This window comes from Mesocricetus auratus, unplaced genomic scaffold, assembly GCF_017639785.1.
Source record: "Mesocricetus auratus isolate SY011 unplaced genomic scaffold, BCM_Maur_2.0 Super-Scaffold_100007, whole genome shotgun sequence".
Lineage (NCBI taxonomy): Eukaryota > Metazoa > Chordata > Mammalia > Rodentia > Cricetidae > Mesocricetus > Mesocricetus auratus.
In genome coordinates this window covers 79017824-79036429 of record NW_024429191.1, presented here as the reverse complement: position 1 = coordinate 79036429, position 18606 = coordinate 79017824, and the positions used below count along the sequence as shown (strand labels likewise).

The window sequence follows — 18606 nt, the reverse complement described above, 5'->3', positions numbered from 1 at the left end:
TTCTGACCAGATGTTGCTTTTAAGAGTAGTGGGAGTGCCAGGTGGCCCACTCCTTTAATCCCAGCCCTAGAGAGGCAGAGACAGGTGAATCTCTGTGAGTTCAAGACCAGCCTGGTCTACAATGCGAGTTGCAGGATGGCCGGCCTGGGCTACACACAGAGAAACACTGTCTCTTGAGGAAAAACCAAGTGGAAAGAATGAGTCAATGAAAGACCACTGTTGTCAAGTCTGGGTTCTGCCCTCGCCTGCTGGCTCCCTTCCCCTGCAGAGCTCCTACCCTGAAATAAGGAAGGCAGCTTTCACTGTTCTCGGTAGCATTGGGTAGTATGTGATCCCAGTCCCCAGAAGGTGGACATGCCAGCCTAGCTTGATGAAGAAGTGAAGACAGCCAGGCCCTGCTGCCCCGAGGGTACAACTGTCAGGGCCTCCACCTCCCCGCCTCCTCGGGTGGGTTTCTGGAAGTGGATCGACAGGATGTCATGCAATTCTGGGGCATCCAGGATGTCAGGAATATTCGTCACCAGCACTGAGTGAAGCGCTTGCTGGAATTTGATCTAGAAAAAGAGACGGGATGGCAAGGGCTCACTGGAATACAGGGCAGTAGGGAGCAGAGGTCAGAACAAGGAGTAACCCATGAAAACACAGGGTGGGCCTGGAAGCCCATCGAGGATTGGGGGCCCTGAGTCTGCCCCAGGCAGGTGTTTGCAGGTAGATGCTTCCCTGGCCCCACTCACCTTGGCCTCCTGGATCTCCCCACTCACATAGGGAGAGACTCTCAGAGGGACATGCTGCCGGCCCAGTGGCACTCTGAACTGGCCAATCTGGCATAGGTTCTGAGCCACTGTGAGGAATAGGAAGGGGTAGCCTTTGGCATCAAGGCCTCTTCTCTCCCAGTCTCATGCACCCTGACCCCCAGGCTCCCCTGCTGGACCCTTACCCTTTTCATCAGCAAAACCTAGCATGACCGTCCCTTGCAGCATCTCCCGGGCCTCCACATCCCCGCCTCCATTCTTGGCCTTGCCAAAGAAGATCTCCAGCTTGTCTAGCAGCTCCTCCTCACTCAGCTGAAGTCCAGAAGGGAAGCCACTGACTAGCACCCTGTGACTATCTGGCTGGCTGGACACCTAGCAAGACACAGCAAAGGACCCACTCATCCTAGGACCCAGCCGCTGAATCCCACCTACTGCATGGGAAAGGACCCTGCCATTCTGTCACCTGGATGTTGGTCACCACAGGCAGCTCCAAGGGCTGGATCTGCACCCGAAGCCAGCATTCCTCTAAGTCAATTTTATGTTCCTTTTGTTGTAGCAACTGATCAGCCACTGGGGGGCCGGGGTGCAGGCAACAGCAGGTCAGTACTGGGAAACCTTCTGACCTCCCTCCTGAACCTTCTCCAGGCAATCTCCTCCCACCCAAGGCTAACCTTTGGGGTCATCAAAGGTGACCAGAGCAGAGCCTCCAGGCAGAGGGCAGCAGATCTCCAAGTTAGAAACCAGAAACTTGGGTACTTGCCTGCCCTGCTGAGTGCGGCCTTGGAATGCCAGGGGGACTTCGGGCACCGGGAATGGGATCTGGAGGTTGGGAAAGGGAGACAAGTTGTAACCTTCAAGTAGGAGAGGTCCCCACACCCCCTTCTGAGCAGAATGTGCCCCCCAATTCTGTTTGGTTGATGCTCAGTGCAGAATGCCTTTACCCGAAGAGCTGGGCTGTGTGTGTAGGCTTGGCTGCCCTGGAACTCGCTCTGTAGACCAGGCTGACCTCAAACTCACAGAGATCCTCCTGCCTCAGCAGTGATGGAATCAAAGGCGTGTGCCACCATCCATCTCACTCCAGCCACTTTTCATGCAAGCTCCTGGTTTGTCCTCCCACAAGCCTGGGAGGTAGGTACTTTCACGTCACAGATGAGAAGACTGAGATTCAGAGAGCTCAAACAAGCCATGTACTTGAGGTCACACAGCAAGGAATAGTAACATATGTGCCTATGTGTCTGGGCGTATGTCCAGGTACCCACGAAGGCCAGAAGAGGGCGGCGTATCACCTTCATCTGGAGTTACAGGCAGTTATGAGCTGCTCCAGTAGGTGCCTGGAACTGAACCTATGTCCTCTGCAAGAGCACCACAGTCCTCCTAACCACTGGTCGGTCTCTCCAGCCCCTGGCCAGCCCTTTCCGACCAGGAATACCTCATTTCCCACCTCACCTTCTCTTTGGGAGAGCTCAGCTCCCTTTTCTGTTGCTGCAGCTCCTGCAGCTTCATCTTGAGCCTGGATTGCTCCTCCTGAAGACTGCAGAGGACCTGTTGGAACAGAAGGGAAGAAGAAGGCAACCCTTTAATCCCAGCACTGGGGGGGGGGCAGAGGCAGGCGGATCTCTGTGAGTTCGAGGCCAGCCTGGTCTACAGAGTGAGTTCCAAGACAGCCTCCAAAACAATACAGGGAAACCCTGTCTTGCAGGTGGGGAAAGAATGAGGAGGAGGAGGTGGCTCTGGCTGACTGGGAAGAGCAGCAGGAGTTTAGAGCAAGGATAATCCCACCCCAAAGATGAAAGCAACAGAATCCTCTAGAAGGAGCCAGGGCTTAAGGCAGCAAAGCATCATACTAATGTCTGCTAACTTCTGGTTATTCTGGGGATTGAACCCTGGTCCTTGGACATTCAAGGTGTACACTGTCACTGAGGTACACCCTGGTCTATTTGTTTATATTTACTGAGCTAGATCTGTATGCTTTCTACATTTATTTGTATGAGCGTGCATGTCGGAGACCTGAGAGCCAGTTTGCGTTGTGGAGTCAGTTCTTTCTCCTCTCCTTGTGGGCTCTGAGGACTAAACTCGGGTTGCCAGGCTTGCCCAGCAAGTACCTTTGCCCTCTTTTTTTTTTTTTTTTTTTTTTTTTTGGTTTTTTCAAGACAGGGTTTCTCTGTGGCTTTGGAGGCTGTCCTGGAACTCGCTTGGTAGTCCAGGCTGGTCTCGAACTCACAGAGATCTGCCTGCCCCTGCCTCCAGAGTGCTGGGATTAAAGGCATGCGCCACCAACGCCCGGCGTACCTTTGCCCTCTTACCTTCTCTTTCTTCCTTCTTTCCCCACCTCTCTGTCTCAGTCTCTGTCTCTGTCTCTGTCTCTCTCTCTCTCTCGTTTCTTTTATTTTCAAGACAGGATTCTCCAAGGCTGGCCTCAAACTCACTGAGATCTGCCTGCCTCTGCCTCCCGGGTGCTGGGATTAAAGGCGTGCGCCACCCCTGCCAGGTGTAGCCAGGCCATGGATGACCTTGAACTCCAGCTTCCACCTGCTGGCAGCTGGAATTACAGGCGCATGCTTCCACACCTGGGTTATGCAGTGCCAGGGACTGAACTCAGGACTACTCCGGACAAGCATTCTACCAAGCTAAACTACATCTCCAGCCCCTACTTCAGTTGTCGTGAGGCAGGGTGGCAGTATGTAGTCCCCCCTGGACTCACCACACAGCTCAGGCAGGCCTCACACTCACAGTAACCCTCCTACTTCAACCTCCAGAATGCAAGGGTTTCAGGCATGAGCTACCTACCCCACACATAAACTAAACCTTTTGAACTGACTGTATCACTCAATGCTAGTCACAACACTGTGGGGATGCTCTCTTGTCCTTGTTTTATAGATAAGGAGACTTAAAAAGGTTAAAGGATTTGTCACAAGTAAGTCATTTGGCCAGGTAGAGTGAGCCCAGAGGGTTCTACCAACTGGTATTTCCCAATGAAGAAATGAAGTCCTGAGTGGAGAAGTAATTTTCCCATCTCCTAGCTCGTCCTCTTTCCACACACCAGGCAGCCTGTCAGGCTGGTGAGAGTTGGAGGGAGTCCAAAGCCAATACCAACAGAATAGACAGGGAAATGGCACGAGGACTACGACTGAATGCACCTTTGTTAGCGGCAAAGCACAGACATTGGCTGGTGGAGCTCAGGAGGTGGTTAGGAAACCTGATAAGGTTCATCCGGAGAAGGCCTTGGAATGAGCCAACCCTGTCTCGATCCCATCTGTAACCCTAATACCTAGAAAAGTTTGGGACAAAGCAGGTTCAGCAAATGTGTGATGAATGAGTGGAGCCAGTGACAGGATGACGGCACGTGACAGGTGGCGCTGAAGACTTTCCGTGAGAGTCTGCTCTGTTCAAGCAGAGGAAAACTAGAGCTTGACCACATTATGCTGGTTTACGAATAGTGGAAAATGCCGGGCGGTGGTGGCGCATGCCTTTAATCCCAGCACTCGGGAGGCAGAGGCAGGTGGACCTCTGTGAGTTTGAGGCTAGCCTGGTCTACAGAGCAAGTTCCAGGACAGCCTCCAAAACAATACAGAGAAACCCTGTCTCGAAAAACAAACCAAAAAAAAAGTACAATTTCCATTTTATTTTTCTCAGAAGATATTTTGTCTTTCCTTCTTATGAGAAGCTTTTTACAAGGGCTGTGGTGGCAAATCTAAGTCAGGAGTGGGGTCTGGTCCTTCCAGGCTTTAGGGGATCGGTTCCTGACTACCTCACTGTGAGTGCAGCACTGTGTTCAGCTTCGAATAGAATTTGGAAAACCCATGGCCATCAGAGACACTTCAGAAATGTCCCTGGTGGCAGTAGCCTCTACTATGTTCCAAATGACAAACTTCTTGGTAGCCTTGCTGTTGTGTATGCATCCCTATTATAAGCAACGCCACCAACGCCTGGCGGAAATTGTACTTTTAAGAAGTATGGGCAGGCCGGGCATTGGTGGCTCAAGCCTTTAATCCCAGCACTCGGGAGGCAGAGGCAGGCGGATCTCTGTGAGTTTGAGGCCAGCCTGGTCTACAGAGTGAGTTCCAGGACAGTCTCCAAAACAATACAGAGAAACCCAGTCTTGGAAAAAATAAAATAATAAATAAAAAATAAATAAATAAAAAGAAATGCACCAGATGTGGTGGCTATAGTCCCAGCACAAGGGAGGCTGCAGCAGAAAACCAGAATTTGAGGCCAGCTTGGGTTACATATCCAGACTCTGTCGTAACAAATAAGTAGGAAGTAAGCAGATAGAAATGCAAGGGGAAGTGCTCTGAATTCACTGGCAGTTTAGCATTACGGGGCATCAGGGGTCATCTGCATGACTGTTTACCATAAGCAGAGATAACATCCTATCACAAATGGAAGAGATCAAAACCCAAAGAGCACTACCCGGCTAGGTGTGGTGGAGCACAACTTAACCCCAGTTTTGGAGAGGCAGAGTCAGGTGGACCTGTGAGCTTGAGGCCAGTCTGGTTTACATTGTGATTTCCAAGCCAGAAAATGCTGCTAGTGAAACCTTGCCCCAAAGTTAAAATAAAAGACACTCCCTACTGAATATGCGCCTTTTTAACACTATCGTAAGCTGGACCGTTTTGAGTTAAGGACTTATCTGTCTTCTGATCATTGTCTTTATGATAAGTATAACTTTTTAATTGCCTAATCCAAATGCCCACCGAGTTACCAAACAGTGTTGGGCTTAGAAACAGGGACTTATAAATGTTAAACATGTGCTCTATCCCAGAGCCACACCCCTAGTCTAGAAGACCATTTTGTGGTACTTAAATGATAGAGTCCCACTGTTCCTCATTAGCCACTTAACTACTTTCCCTGCCTGATGGTATTAGGCTAAAATGGTGGTGGTGTGGAGGTACTGGTGAGATGCTTAGTGATAAAAACACTGACACACAAGACTGATGACTTGAATTTGACCCCAGATCAATGATGGGAGGAGGGAGCTTCCTGAAAGTTATCCTGTGACTCACCATGGCAAGTATGCTCACATACACACAGGCAGACAGGCGCGCGTGCATACACACACACACACACACACACACACACACACACACCAGTAATAAAGATTATGTAGTGATTAAAAGACGCATTATTGGCAAGGCTGGAGAGATGGCTCAGTATTTAAAAGCACTTGCTGGCCAGACAGTGGTGGTGCACACCTTTAATCCCAGAATTTGGGAGGCGGAGGTAGGCAGATCTCTGTGAATTCGAGGCCAGCGCCTGGTCTACAGAACTAGTTCTAGGATAGCCAGGACTACACAAAGAAACCCTATCTTCAAACAAACAAACAAAGGAACAAAAGCACTTTGCTACTCTTGCAGAGGGCTCAGATTTGTTTCCCAGCACCCACATATTGACTCACAACCATCCTTAATCTACCTGAAGGGGATCCAACATTGTCTTCTGACCTCCAAGGTTATACACATGACACACATAGATACATGCAAGTAAAACAATCATACTAATAAAATAAGATGAGCCAGGTGGTGGTGGCACACACCTTTAATTCCAGCACTGAGGGAGGGAGGCAGAGGAAGGCAGATGTTCAAGGCCAGCCTGGTGGTCTACAGAGTAAGTTGCAGGACTCCAAAAGCTGCAAAGAGAAACCCTGCCTCAAAAAAAAAAAAAAAAAAAAAAAAAAGTAAATAAATCTTGGGCTGGAGCTCTGGCTCAGAAGTAACTGGTTGTTCTTGTAGAGGACATACATTCAATTCCCAGCACCTACATGGTGACTCACAACCACGTGTCACTCCAGTTTCAGGTGCTCCAATGTCCTCTTCTATCCTCCACAGGCAGGCACAGGCATGCAAGTGGTACACAGACATACATGCTGACAAGAAACCCACATAATGATAAAAAATAAATAAAAATAAAAATTTCAGGACTGGAGAGATGGCTCAGAGGTTAAGACCACTGACTGCTCTTCCAGAGGTCCAGAGTTCAATTCCCAGCAACCATATTGTGGCTCACAACCATCTGTAAGGAGATCTGGTGCCCTCTTCTGGCATGCAGGCAGTAACACTGTATATATAATAAATAAATCTTTAAAATAAACAAGTAATTTTTCCAGAACAGATAAATTGATCTAAACCAATTTTTAAAAATGATGATGGGACTAGAGAGATGGCCCAACAATTATAAACACTTAAGTTTAGGTCCCAGGATTTTTTTTCAATGTGTATTGGTATTTTGCCTTCACATATGTCTGTGCCCGAAGAAGGTGCCAGATCCTCTAGAACTGGAGTTGCAGAAGGTTGTTACCCTCCACGTGAGTGCTGGGAATCAGACCCTGGTCCTCTAGTAGAGTTGTCAGTGCTCTTAACCAATGGGCTCTCTCTCTAGTAGAATTCCCAGGATTTAAACATTTAAACACACACACACACACACACACACATACACACACACACGTTTTGCTTGCATGTATGCCAGTGCTCCGTGTGCATGTCTGGTGCCTGGAGAGGCCAGCAGAGGACATTGAATCATTGAATGCCCTGCACCTAGAGTTGTAAGTCATGGATGCTGGTGGCGGGAACTGAAGCCGGGACCTCTGCAAGAGCAACACACACTCTGAACTGCTGAGTCTTCTCTCCAGGCCTCTGCTGTACTTTTAAAGTCGAGGTCTCTCGTTGGTGCAGTAGGCCAGGGTGGCTCCCGACAAACCCCAGGGGTGCGTCTCTCTTCCTCCCACTGCTGGGAGTACAAGCACACTTCACTGCACGCAGCTTGTTACCTGGGTTCTGAGATCTGAGTTCCTTCTCATGCTGGCAAGATAGGCAGTTTACAGACCGGTTCTCTCCCTACCCCTCCCTATAGGGATCCTTCTGAGGAAGTTTAATATCCCTTCGTAGTAAGCCAGGACACGAGAATTAGATTGTAACCTCCAGAAAGGCTAATGACTAGTCCAGGGCAACATGATCTGAAAAGGCTAGGATTCAAAACGAGGCAGGTTTACTCTGGAAGCCTGTAGTTTTTATTATATCCGAGAGGCAAATGAAAGCTTGCCAAGCAAAAGAACTAAGGAGAAGAGGAGTCTGGGAAAGCTCGGAGGACAAGCTGCACTGGATCCTTCCTCAGAGGTGGCTGTCGTCCACTGTAGGACAGATGCTGTTTGCTCCTGCGGTCTCACTAGCTGCTGGCAGCCGATTTCACAGCTCCACCTAGCTGCTTAGGAACCGGCTGCCTGAGCCACCGTGAAGTGAACACTCAGAGGAGACCACTTGTCCCAAGAAGAACTAATAGGTCTATATGGAAATCGAGGGGAGGAGTCTGGGGCCGGGAGATACCTCGGGGCGTTCCTATTTCTCATTAGAGCAGGTACCAACGTTAAGTATCTACAAAAACCAGAAACATGTATCCACACAGAATTAAAACATGTATCCACGGCGGTCGGTGATGGTACATGCTTTTAATCCCAGCACTTGGGAGGCAGAAGCAGGAGGATCTCTGTGAGTTCGAGGCCAGCCTGGTCTACAGAGCGAGTTCCAGGACAGGCTCCAAAAGCTACAGGGAAACCCTGTCTCGAAAAGCAAAAACAAAAAAATAAAAATAGTATCCACACAGAATGAGCACGGTCCTGACCTGCGGGTGTCGAGTCCTGGTCTCTGAAGCAGTATGTAAAGTGACCAGCTCCACAGCCTCAGGTGACCCCGTTCTCTACTTCAGGGGCAGCCGTGAGATGAGCCTAGAGCACTCTGTATTCACACACACACAGGGACCACTCCCGCTCCCTTACTTACATCTTGGAGGGTCACAGACATAGTCACACCTGGTTAGCAAAAGCTGAGGCTTCCGATCAGGGCACAAGGTCCTGGAGGACTAAACTCTTGCTTGGACCCTGTAGAGGGAGTTTTGGTTTCCTCAGGGTCCAAAACCAATCCAACCACTTCTGCTTGCAAGCTTTGCTTCTACTTTCGTTTCCGTGAAAACCCGCCTCCAAGCACAGCCCCACCCCTGGGAGGAGCCTTCCAAGTCTTCTATCCCAGCCAGAGGACTGAGAGTTGGTCGTACACACTAGGGAACACAAAGGGGGTACTGGCCCCAACTAATCTTCCCAGGCAGCCAATTCTGGAATTAACCAGTTGGTAGGATCCCTCTAACTCTTAAGTTTTTTTTTCCCCCAAAGATTTTATTTATGTAGGAGTGCTCTATTTGCATGTACACCTCTGTGCCAGAAGGGGGCACCAGATCCTAATATAGATGGCTGTGAGCCACCACGTGGTTTCTGGGACTTGCACTCAGGACCCTGGAATAGCAGCAGCCTGTGCTCTTCACCACCAAGCCAACTCTCTAGATTGTTCTCTTTTTTAAAGACAGGCTCTCAGTACATAGCGGTAGCAGCTTTGAACTCTGTTTGCTTCCAAAACACTGAGATCATAAAGATATGCCATAGTACATCCATTGTTTTTTGGTTTTGAGACCTGGTTTCTATGTAACAGTCCTGGCTGTCCTGGAACTCTTTGTAGACCAGGCAGGCCCCAAACTTATGAGATCCACCTGCCTCTGCCTCCCAAGTGTTGGGATTAAAGGCGAGTGGCACCACCACCCAGCTCCAGATCTTCTTTTTAAAATTGTGGGGACAGGGGGAATCCACACACCATTGTTAAGGCAAGGTGGAAACAGGACTTTTATGAGCTGTCATGTCGATTCTGGGGACACTAACCCACGAAGCCATCTTGGGCATACCCATCCCTATTTTCCAACAGGGTTCAGGGTAGCACTAGCTGTCCAAGAACTCTGTAGACCAGACTGACCTCCAATCCAGAGATCTGACTGTCACCCTCCCATATTTAAATGAGTCTGTGTGATGTGGATTCTAGGAAACTGTAGTCCTAGGAGTACCGGCCCCAGGATTTCTCTGAACTGTGCTGTGTTGAGACATGACCAGTTTTTTATATTAACACATAAGTACCATGTCCCTTTTAAATATTGTCTGACTGCAACCTGCCTCTCCACTGCTATGGATCTACATTTTTTTTTGGTGTTCCTGGAGGCACTTTAACTCACTTTGTAGTCCAGGATGGCCTTTGGATGTGAGATCCCCCTGCCTCTGCATGCTGGAATTAAAGGCATGAGCCTCACTTCCTTTCATGCAGTGTAGTCAAGGACCTGGGTTACTAGGACGAGGTTCCTAACGGGAGACAGGCTGATCCCCCCTCCCCTGCTTTGGTAGAAAGCTGAACTGTTCTGCATCTCATTAGTAATAAGGGTCAAGGGCAGCGCCTGGGCAAAGGTTCAATAAGAACCACTTTCTTCAAGGAGGCCATCAATCCAAGTCTTTTAGAAACACACATGAAGCAGTCAGACACAAGTTTTTGTTTTTTAAACATTTAATGATGGAAACAAAAATATACCTAAAAGCGAAGCTTCTGGAAAAACCATTTGTTCTTCCCTGTCTTATATCTAGGAAAAAAGAAAAAGAACACATGAAAAAAATTGGAACAGAAAATCCAATTCTTTCACAGAAGTATTCAATAAACACAGGCCTTACTTACCGTTCCTCAAACTTGACCTTGGCTTCCCGCCTGGCCTTGCGTTTCAGGGCTGGGTCTCTAAAGACATCCTTATTGACAACAGTTTTGTCCAAGGGGATGTCCACAGAGTACCTGGGGCAATGGAGCACAGGCAAAATTAGCTAGGGACTCAGCTGTAAAAGAAATCATTTCTGGAGGGCAACTGGAGAGATGATTCAGTGGTTAAGAGCACTGACTCCTATTCCAGAGAACCCAAGTTCAATTCTCAGCACCCGCAGACAAAACATCTACACAAAAAGAAAAGAAGCTTCCCCTCTATAGCCATGGCTAGCCTAGAATTTAAAGAGATTTCTAATTATGTGCATCTGTGCACATGGGAATCCAAGAAAGGATATGGAATCTCCAGGAGCTGGAGTACAGACAGCCTTCAACTATGTAACACTGATGCATTCTTGAAACTAAACTTAGCCTGCTTAGCAAAAATAAGCACCCGAAGCTGGGCGTTGGTGGTGCACGCCTTTAATCCCAGCACTGGGAGGCAGAGGCAGGTAGGTGGATCTGTGAGTTCAAGGCCAGCCTTGTTTACAGATCGAGTTCCAGGACAGCCTCTAAAACAATAGAGAAACCCTGTCTTGAAAAACAAGCAAAAACAAAACAAAACAAAACAAAACACCACCCAGGAATAATCACCCGTAACGGCTAAGTCATTTTCCCAGTGTGGAAGCCCTCTCCTTCCATATATATATATATACACACATTCATTCCAGGGATTGAACTCTGGCCACCAACAGCAGACACTACACTGTCTCAGAGTCCACAGGGAATCTTGTATAACAGCGGGAGAAGGTAGATCAAGCTGTCTTGTCTACCCTTGAGGGACAACAAATGCAACAATCTTTACTTAAAAAAAAAAAAACCTCAATCCTACTTAGTCAAATGGAGACCCAAAGGCAAGGGGGGGGAGCAGAGACCGGATGCTGACACCTGTAACCCAGAGTATAGGATCTCAGATGTGAAGAAAACCTTTTGCTAACAAATCAAAAACCTATTCAACACTCAGGAGAAGAAGACAGATAGATTTTGAGGCCAGTCTGGGTCTAGAGACCTAGTTCCAGGACAGTTAGAACTACAGAGAACCCGTCTTGAAAAACCCTACCGCTGCAGATAGGAGGAACTTAGGAGACAAAAAAAAAAAAAAAAGGAATTCTTCAATATGGAGGAAAGAGTAAAATAAAGTCACTCCCCTCCCCCATGACTCCGAGGTAGAACCCAGGGTCTTGCATCTGCTGGGCAGTGTACTGTTGAACAATGTTAACATTCTCAAAACCAAAGGAAGCAGATCCAAAGGTAGGAGGGAAAAGAGAAAATGACCAAACACTGGTTTTCTTTTACCAAAGCACCCACAAGGCTGCCTCTTCCCCAGGAGGAAATGAAGATCCACAATTTTCCATTTTGCTCACCTTGTGGGCATGAGGTGATTGTAGTTATAAACTTTCACAAAAGACTTGATCTTTGATCGCTTGGCGATTTTCTTCTTGCCCATGGCAGCAGTCACTTTTCGGGGATAGCGGTCAATTCCAGCCACCAGGGCATGGCTGTAAGGGCGGTCTGAGGTGCCGTCGTCAATGTTCTGAGGGGGGGAAAAAACCACAATAAAGAAGTTTTAAAAATCACTTTACCTCTTGGACTCCACCTTGGTAAAACTGTATGTTCATTAAACATACACCCTCCACACACAATCACTCCATGCTAAGCTCAGTAACTGTGAAGTCAATGTTAACCCCCATCACAAGACTTTGCAAAAGCTTTCCAGAGGCACGTGTAAGTTCCATCAAAACATCCATGCCCCCACGTTGGCACACGCCTTTAACCCCCGCACGCAGGAGGCAGTTCCAGGAGAGCCAGTGTAATGCTAGCTGCTATCTACCTAATCTAATTTGATAATGAAGGTTAGAGGGGAGACTTCAGGGCTGGCAGTCCAGCCAGAGAGACCAGTCTCAAATGGCAGGAGCAGAAGCCAATGTCCCCAACCAACAGCAAAAGTCTCAAATATACCCAGGGGATGTTAGAGATGAACGCAGTCTCTCCCTTTCCAGACTCTCAGCGGCAGCACCGATTACTGTGACATTACATAATTTAACATCTCTAAACTTTAGTAAGTGAACCAAATCTCTTAGGTTACGAACTACACACCACACCTGTAAGATGCTCTCAATACACGACGGCCACTATTAAATATTTAAAGTCTATTCGGTGGAGATCACAGGATGTGTCTGGATCCCGACTCAACTTATACTTGCTCCAGACCTATCTATCATGCACAGACCACACGAAGTTTGGCCGCCACGTTCACTGGTTATTTCCCAGGAAGAGAATTTAAATTCCGATCCCGTCTGTCCTGTACACACTCTACACTGCAGCCCAACTCTCCGCATGCAAGCAGAGGGTCTGGTACCTTCACGATGACGGCTTTGCGTCCGGAGTAGCGTCCAGCCAGGACCAGCACCACTTTCCCGGGTTTCATGAACTTGCCCATTTCTGTAGAACAAAGACAAGGAACCGCTCAGGAAGTTGTAAAGCCTAAGGCTCAGAAGCCGACTTTCTCTGTGCGAGCCCGGGTCGCAGGCCCGCGGCTGTAGATCGCTCGCTACCGACAAGGCCACGCCGCCCGCAGGTTCTGATCGAGCGATGCGACTCGCCACGAAGCCGCCAAAGGCTCAGAGTCGGAACGCGACCAGCCACCCGATCCCGGGGCCGCGATGGCGGCGGATTGCAAGACCCTCTCCAGGCCTCCACTCACCGACAGCAAGCAGCCGGTTCCCAGCAGAAAGGAAAGAAGGACACTTCCGCTAACCTTTCACCCTGCGGAGCGGTGGCTTCACTTCCTGTCCCGCCTTTCAGGCTCCGTAGCGCCTCTCGGTTGGTGGTCAAAGTAGCTGGCGGAAGGAGTTCTTTGAGGTCGCGTCGGGCAGCGCGTTTATTTGAATCAAGCTTTATTAGCAGCACTAACGGCAGACAGGAACAGAGAATTCAGTCTCTGGCGTTTGCAGGGAGGGGCAAAGAGGACACGTGAGTCTGCATTCTCTCCGCTCGGTCGCTTCCTCCGTTGTAGTCCCCTACTCTGCCACTAGATGGGGGACACAGTCTGAAATTTACAGTTTTGCCAGGGAACCAGGTTTTTTGTTTGTTTGTTTTGTTTTTTGTTTTTTCGAGGGGCAGGGTTTCTCTGCGGCTTTGGAGGTTGGCCTGGAACTACCTCTTGTAGACCAGACTGGTCTCGAACTCAGATCCATCTGCCTGCCTCCTGAGTGCTGGAATTAAAGGGGAACTTTTGTAAACTCTGTAATCCCAATTTTCGGGGACTGAGACAGATTTCCAGTTTCAGTCTAACCTACATTACGTAGAGAACCCCTGTCTTCAATAAATAAATTAAAAAGTAAAAGTCGGGGGCTGGAGAGATGGCATAGAGGTAAAGAGCCCTGGCTGCTTGCTCTTCCAGAGGACCTGGGCTCTGTTCCCTGTACCCACATCAAATGGTTCACAACAGCCTGTAACTCCAACTCCAGGAGATCCAATGCCTGTGGCTTCTATCCTTAGTCCAGTAGATAACAGTTGACATCATTGAGTTGAACATTGGAGATAAGAACATTTGATTGTTTTTTTTTTTTTTGGTGTTGTTTTGTTTTGTTTTTCTTTTCTTTCTTTCTTTTTTTTTGTTTTTTTTTTTTTTTTGTTTTTCGAGACAGGGTTTCTCTGTAGCTTTGGAGGCTGTCCTGGAACTCACTTTGTAGACCAGGCTGGCCTCGAACTCACAGAGATCCGCCTGCCTCTGCCTCCCGAGTGCTGGGATTAAAGGCGTGCACCACCAACACCCGGCTTTGTTTTGTTTTTCGAGGCAGGGTTTCTTTGTGGCTTTGGAGGCTGTCTTGGAACTAGCTCTTGTAGGCCAGGATGGTCTGGAACTCACAGAGATCCGCCTGCCTCTGCCTCCCAAGTGTTGGGATTAAAGGCGTGCGCCACCACGCCCGGTTTATTTGCTTGGTCTTCCTTTCCTATTTTTCACCTAACAGTGCACAGGTCATTTTGTTCCCTATGACTTTTACTTTTTTTTTCTTTTTTAAAGCTATATCTTTATTTACTTATTATGTATAGTGTTCTGCCTGCATGCATGCTTGGAAAGGAAAGTCAGGGCTTACTCTGCAGCTAAGATTGGCCTGGAACTCACATCATAGCTTAGGCTAAAATCAACTTTCAGTGAATCTCCTGTCAACTTAATGAATCCTAGAATTACAGGTGTGAACCACCACACCCAGCTTATATTTACATTTCTATATCCAATTAAATTGATATGCATACATATATATTAAACTATATACCCAAAGCTGCACTTGAACTCATGGCAATCCTCCTGCCCCAGTCTCTTCCATCTGTGACTATAGGCATGGGTCATCATGCCTGGCTGCAATTAGAATCTATTTTCTGAAGCAGGAGGAAGCATTTCCCAAGGTGATGGATGACCAGAACAGGCCCCCAACCTACCAATTTTAAAAACATTAAAAAAATTGTAACGTGTGTGGTCTTTGACTTAAATGTATGCCTGTGCATCTCATACATGCCTGCACAGATTCCCTGGAACTTTAGTTACATAGGGCTGTTAGCCACCACATGGTGCTGGGAATTAAACCCAAGCATCTCTGGAAGAGCAGCCAATGCTGTTAACCACTGAGATGTCGCCCCAACCTCCACCCACCAGTTTTGAATAGATTTTTTTTTTATTTTTGGCTTTTCGAGACAGGGTTTCTCTGTGGCTTTGGAGCCTGTCCTGGAACTCGCTCTTGTAGACCAAGCTGGTCTTGAACTCACAGAGATCTGCCTGCCTCTGCCTCCCGAGTGCTGGGCTTAATTGAATAGAATCTTGAAGGGGCTAAATTCTTCCACTCTCACAACTGAATTTAAGTTTCCGTCCTCTGAAAAGGACACACAGGTGTCTCTCCCAACAAACTGCTGCTTGCTTAACCAATTATGTCACTGCCCCTAAAATGCCCCTTAGCTGTGCTTAAAAGCAGCCTGCACGTCCCTCTCGGGATTATCGCCATTTTGTTCAGGTGAACGGCCCACATGCACGCTGGCGCAATAAACATGCTATACTATTTGAGTGTGGGGTCTGTCTTCAGTATTGCCTTGGATCCTGCAATCTTCGTGAAGGAGCAACTGACCAGTACATTCATCCTCTTCCACTTGACTTGATGTCCCCATACCAACTTCCCTACACATCTCGGCTGCCATGATGCTCAGTGTGAACCTGCAGACTCATACCGAGATCTCCTGAAGGCTGCCTCCTGACTGACAAGTGTCATCCCAGGATCACTGCATTGGAGAACACAAAGTATGAGCACTGGAGAGAGAGCCTGGGTACCTGCCTGGCAAAAACTAATGGGGAAGAAGGAAATGGCTTGTAAAAGCTATTATGTAGCTCAATAAGAGGATCTCTGTCCAGAGTGGAGCCCCATGACTATAATCCCAACTCTCAGGAGGCAGTCAACAGAGTATCAGAATTTCAAGGTCATCCTCAGTTACATGAGGTCAAGACCAGCATGGGCTATAGAAGACTGCCTTGGTTGGCACATACCTGTTAGAGACAGGAGGATCTCTGTGAGTTCGAGGCCAGCCTGGTTTACATATCAAGGTCTAGGACAATATAGTGAAACCCTGTCTTTAAAACACCAAAACAGAAACAAAAACAAAAATCCAAGATTCTGGAGTGCTACAGTTAAGAGCACTCACTGCTCTTCCAAAGGACATGAAAACACACCTTTAACTATAGCATTCAGGCAGAGGCAGGTAGCTCTCTGAGTTCAAGGCCAGCTTAGTCTAAACAGTGAGACCCCGTTTTAAAACAAAAACACTTGTTTGGAGGGGATGGCAGCACACACTTGTTTAAGTTCATGCTCAGCTACACAGCAAGTTTGAGGTCAGCCTGGCTACATGTTTCTCTAAACAAACACCAGACTCTATAGAATATTTTAGAAACCTTTTTTTAAATTTATTTATTTATATGAGTGCTCTATCTGCATGTACACTTTTATGCCAGAAGAGGGCATCAGACCCCACTATAGACGGTCATATCCACCCATATTGTTGCTGAGAATGGAACTCAGGTCTTCTAAAAGAGCAGACAGTGCTTTTAACTGCTGAGCCATCTCACCAGCCCTGGAAACCTGTTTTTTTTGTTGTTGTTGTTTGTTTGTTTGTTTGTTTGTTTTGGTTTTTCAAGACAGGATTTCTCTCTGTATTGCTTTGGAACCTGTCCTGGAACTCGCTCTGTAGACCAGGCTGGCCTTGAACTCACAGAGATCCTCCTGCTTCTGCTTCCCAAGTGCTGGGGTTAAAGGCGTGCGCCACCACCGCCAGGCTTTGTTTTGTTTGCTGTTTTGAGACAGGCTTCATTACATAGCCTTGCCTGGCCTAGAGGTCACTATGCAACAAGCTGGCCTCAGACTTGTGGCAATTTAACTGCCTTTGCCGTCTCAGTGCTGGCACTCCATGCCCGGCCCTCCCCATTTCTTAAAAGTTGCATCAATTTTGTCTGTATATGTGTATGAGTGCGCACATGCCATGGTGCATGTGTGGAGGTCAGGACGACATGAATGCATTGCTTCTCTTCAGGTCATCAGGCTTGGTGCTAAGTGCCTTTACCTGTTGGCCCATCTCACTGGCCAAATTTTATTTTATTTTTCTTCAAGTCTCATGTGTCCCAAGCTAGCTTCAACTTTGCAGCAATGCTCAAGTATCTGATTCCTCAGTGCTGGGATTTTAGGCGTTAAAATACCATACCCTTTCTGGTGTTGTTTTTGTAATTTTACATGGTCCAGGTTGGCCTCAAACCTGAGCTCCTCCTGTACCGAGGGCTGAGCATACAGGCATGTCCCACCATGCCCAGCCCCATAGCTCTTCACTTCATTCTTTAACATCCTTAGACTTGACTGTCGCTCCTCTCCCTTCCTGGGTTGTACTCCGAGCCAGGGACAGATTCATATTGTTAGAGGCAGCTCCTTCCCTAGCAGAGATGGCTGCTGGGATGCTAGGGGTCTTTTGTGGGTACTTATCTTTAGGCTTCATGAAGAACTTGGCATAGCAATGCCTATCTGCCCCACAGCCTACAACCTAGTACCTTGGCAGCTGGAATTTCTGGCAAGTATTTAGGAAATACTTAGTGCTCTCGACAGTAAAGGTAAAATTAAGGGATGGAAACAGGAGAGATAAACAACTTAAACACAGAATGACACAGTGAGGGGACATGATGGAGCATAAAGACGAGAAGCATTGGATTTAGGTGACTTGAGTTCAAATGTCAATCTTTGGGCACCCTTCAGTTCAGGTTCCACAGCTGTGATGGGGAAGAGTGGTAACAATGTCATGCATTCTAAGTAGGGAGAGTGAAATTAGGATGGCACAACAGAAAAATACCTTCCACTCCGATAGCACAAAGTCTTCATGCAAACAAGGATTACAAAAACATGATGCGCCGGGCGTTGGTGGCACACACCTTTAATCCCAGCACTTGGGAGGCAGAGGCAGGCGGATCTCTGTGAGTTCGAGGCCAGCCTGGTCTACAAGAGCTAGTTCCAGGACAGCCTCCAAAGCCACAGAAAAACCCTATCTCGAAAAATCAAACAAAACAAAACAAAACAAAACAAAAACATGACGCACAAGCCTGGTGATGAGTTCAGCTTCCGGAACCCACATAAAGGTAGAAGAACTAACTCCACAGATGAGCCACAGATCTCCTGCTCCACACACAAACCCCACACACATACAAACCTAAGTTAAAGCAGTACAGGGGCAAATCTGGGTCGTGCAATATAGCTATACCAGTTCTCATTCGCCCTAAACACTGACAGCCTGATGAGTGGACTTAACAGTACCAATTTCCAGAGGTAGCATGTGTGACAACATCCACTGCAATGTTGCTGCTTTAGCCTGAGAAACATGAATGAAAATGACCACAGCATTTTTTAGGGAATTTTTTTGGGGGGATTTGAGGCAGGGTTCCTCTGTGGCTTTGGAGGCTGTCCTGGAACTAGCTCTTGTAGACCAGGCTGGTCTTGAACTCAGAGATCCGCCTGCCTCTGCTCCCCTGAGTGCTGGGACTAAAGGCGTGTGCCACCACCACGTGGCTTTTTAGGGAATTTGACCAGGCAAAAACAATACACATACAAACCACTACTGCCACCAAATCCTGACTTGATCCAGGGCAGAGAGGAAGTAGACAGTTCTTAAAGAAATACTGACCTAGATTACAAGGGCTAATAGGACTAGAGAAACTTAGAAAGCAGAAGGGAGATACGGGC

The 18606-nt window shown here is 47.8% G+C and overlaps 2 protein-coding genes across 3 annotated transcripts; both read right to left on the bottom strand.

Annotated features, from left to right (window-relative positions):
* Ifi35 (interferon induced protein 35) lies at nucleotides 1-8697 on the bottom strand. 2 transcript variants are annotated; one of them, XM_021227196.2, is made up of 7 exons: nucleotides 8522-8697; nucleotides 2199-2294; nucleotides 1424-1571; nucleotides 1216-1322; nucleotides 938-1064; nucleotides 735-841; nucleotides 1-554 (listed from the first exon to the last, which is right to left on the bottom strand). In XM_021227196.2, exons 1-7 carry the CDS (start codon nucleotides 8540-8542, stop codon nucleotides 363-365), a joined length of 798 nt encoding a protein of 265 aa, XP_021082855.1. In that variant the 5' UTR covers nucleotides 8543-8697; the 3' UTR covers nucleotides 1-362. The 2 variants fall into 2 exon arrangements, with proteins under 2 accessions (XP_021082855.1, XP_005070188.1); XM_005070131.4 differs by having other exon boundaries at nucleotides 938-1124; nucleotides 8522-8696.
* Nucleotides 8698-10093: 1396 nt separating this feature from the next.
* Rpl27 (ribosomal protein L27) lies at nucleotides 10094-13190 on the bottom strand. The gene is made up of 5 exons (XM_005070132.4): nucleotides 13056-13190; nucleotides 12711-12793; nucleotides 11716-11885; nucleotides 10277-10387; nucleotides 10094-10184 (listed from the first exon to the last, which is right to left on the bottom strand). Exons 2-5 carry the CDS (start codon nucleotides 12789-12791, stop codon nucleotides 10136-10138), a joined length of 411 nt encoding a protein of 136 aa, XP_005070189.2. The 5' UTR covers nucleotides 12792-12793; nucleotides 13056-13190; the 3' UTR covers nucleotides 10094-10135.
* Nucleotides 13191-18606: the final 5416 nt, after the last annotated feature.

Coding starts and splice junctions, on each gene's coding strand:
- Ifi35 (XM_005070131.4), bottom strand. CDS start 8,542: ATGTCTGTGACCCTCCAAGAT. Junction 1,572..2,198: donor TGAGCTCTCCCAAAGAGAAG/GTGAGGTGGGAA, acceptor CCCAACCTCCAG/ATCCCATTCCCGGTGCCCGA. Junction 1,125..1,215: donor CTGTGGTGACCAACATCCAG/GTGACAGAATGG, acceptor GTGTCTTGCTAG/GTGTCCAGCCAGCCAGATAG.
- Rpl27 (XM_005070132.4), bottom strand. CDS start 12,791: ATGGGCAAGTTCATGAAACCCGGGAAAGTGGTGCTGGTCCTGGCTGGA. Junction 11,886..12,710: donor GCAAAGCCGTCATCGTGAAG/GTACCAGACCCT, acceptor TCCCCCCCTCAG/AACATTGACGACGGCACCTC. Junction 10,388..11,715: donor AATCACCTCATGCCCACAAG/GTGAGCAAAATG, acceptor CCATTGCCCCAG/GTACTCTGTGGACATCCCCT.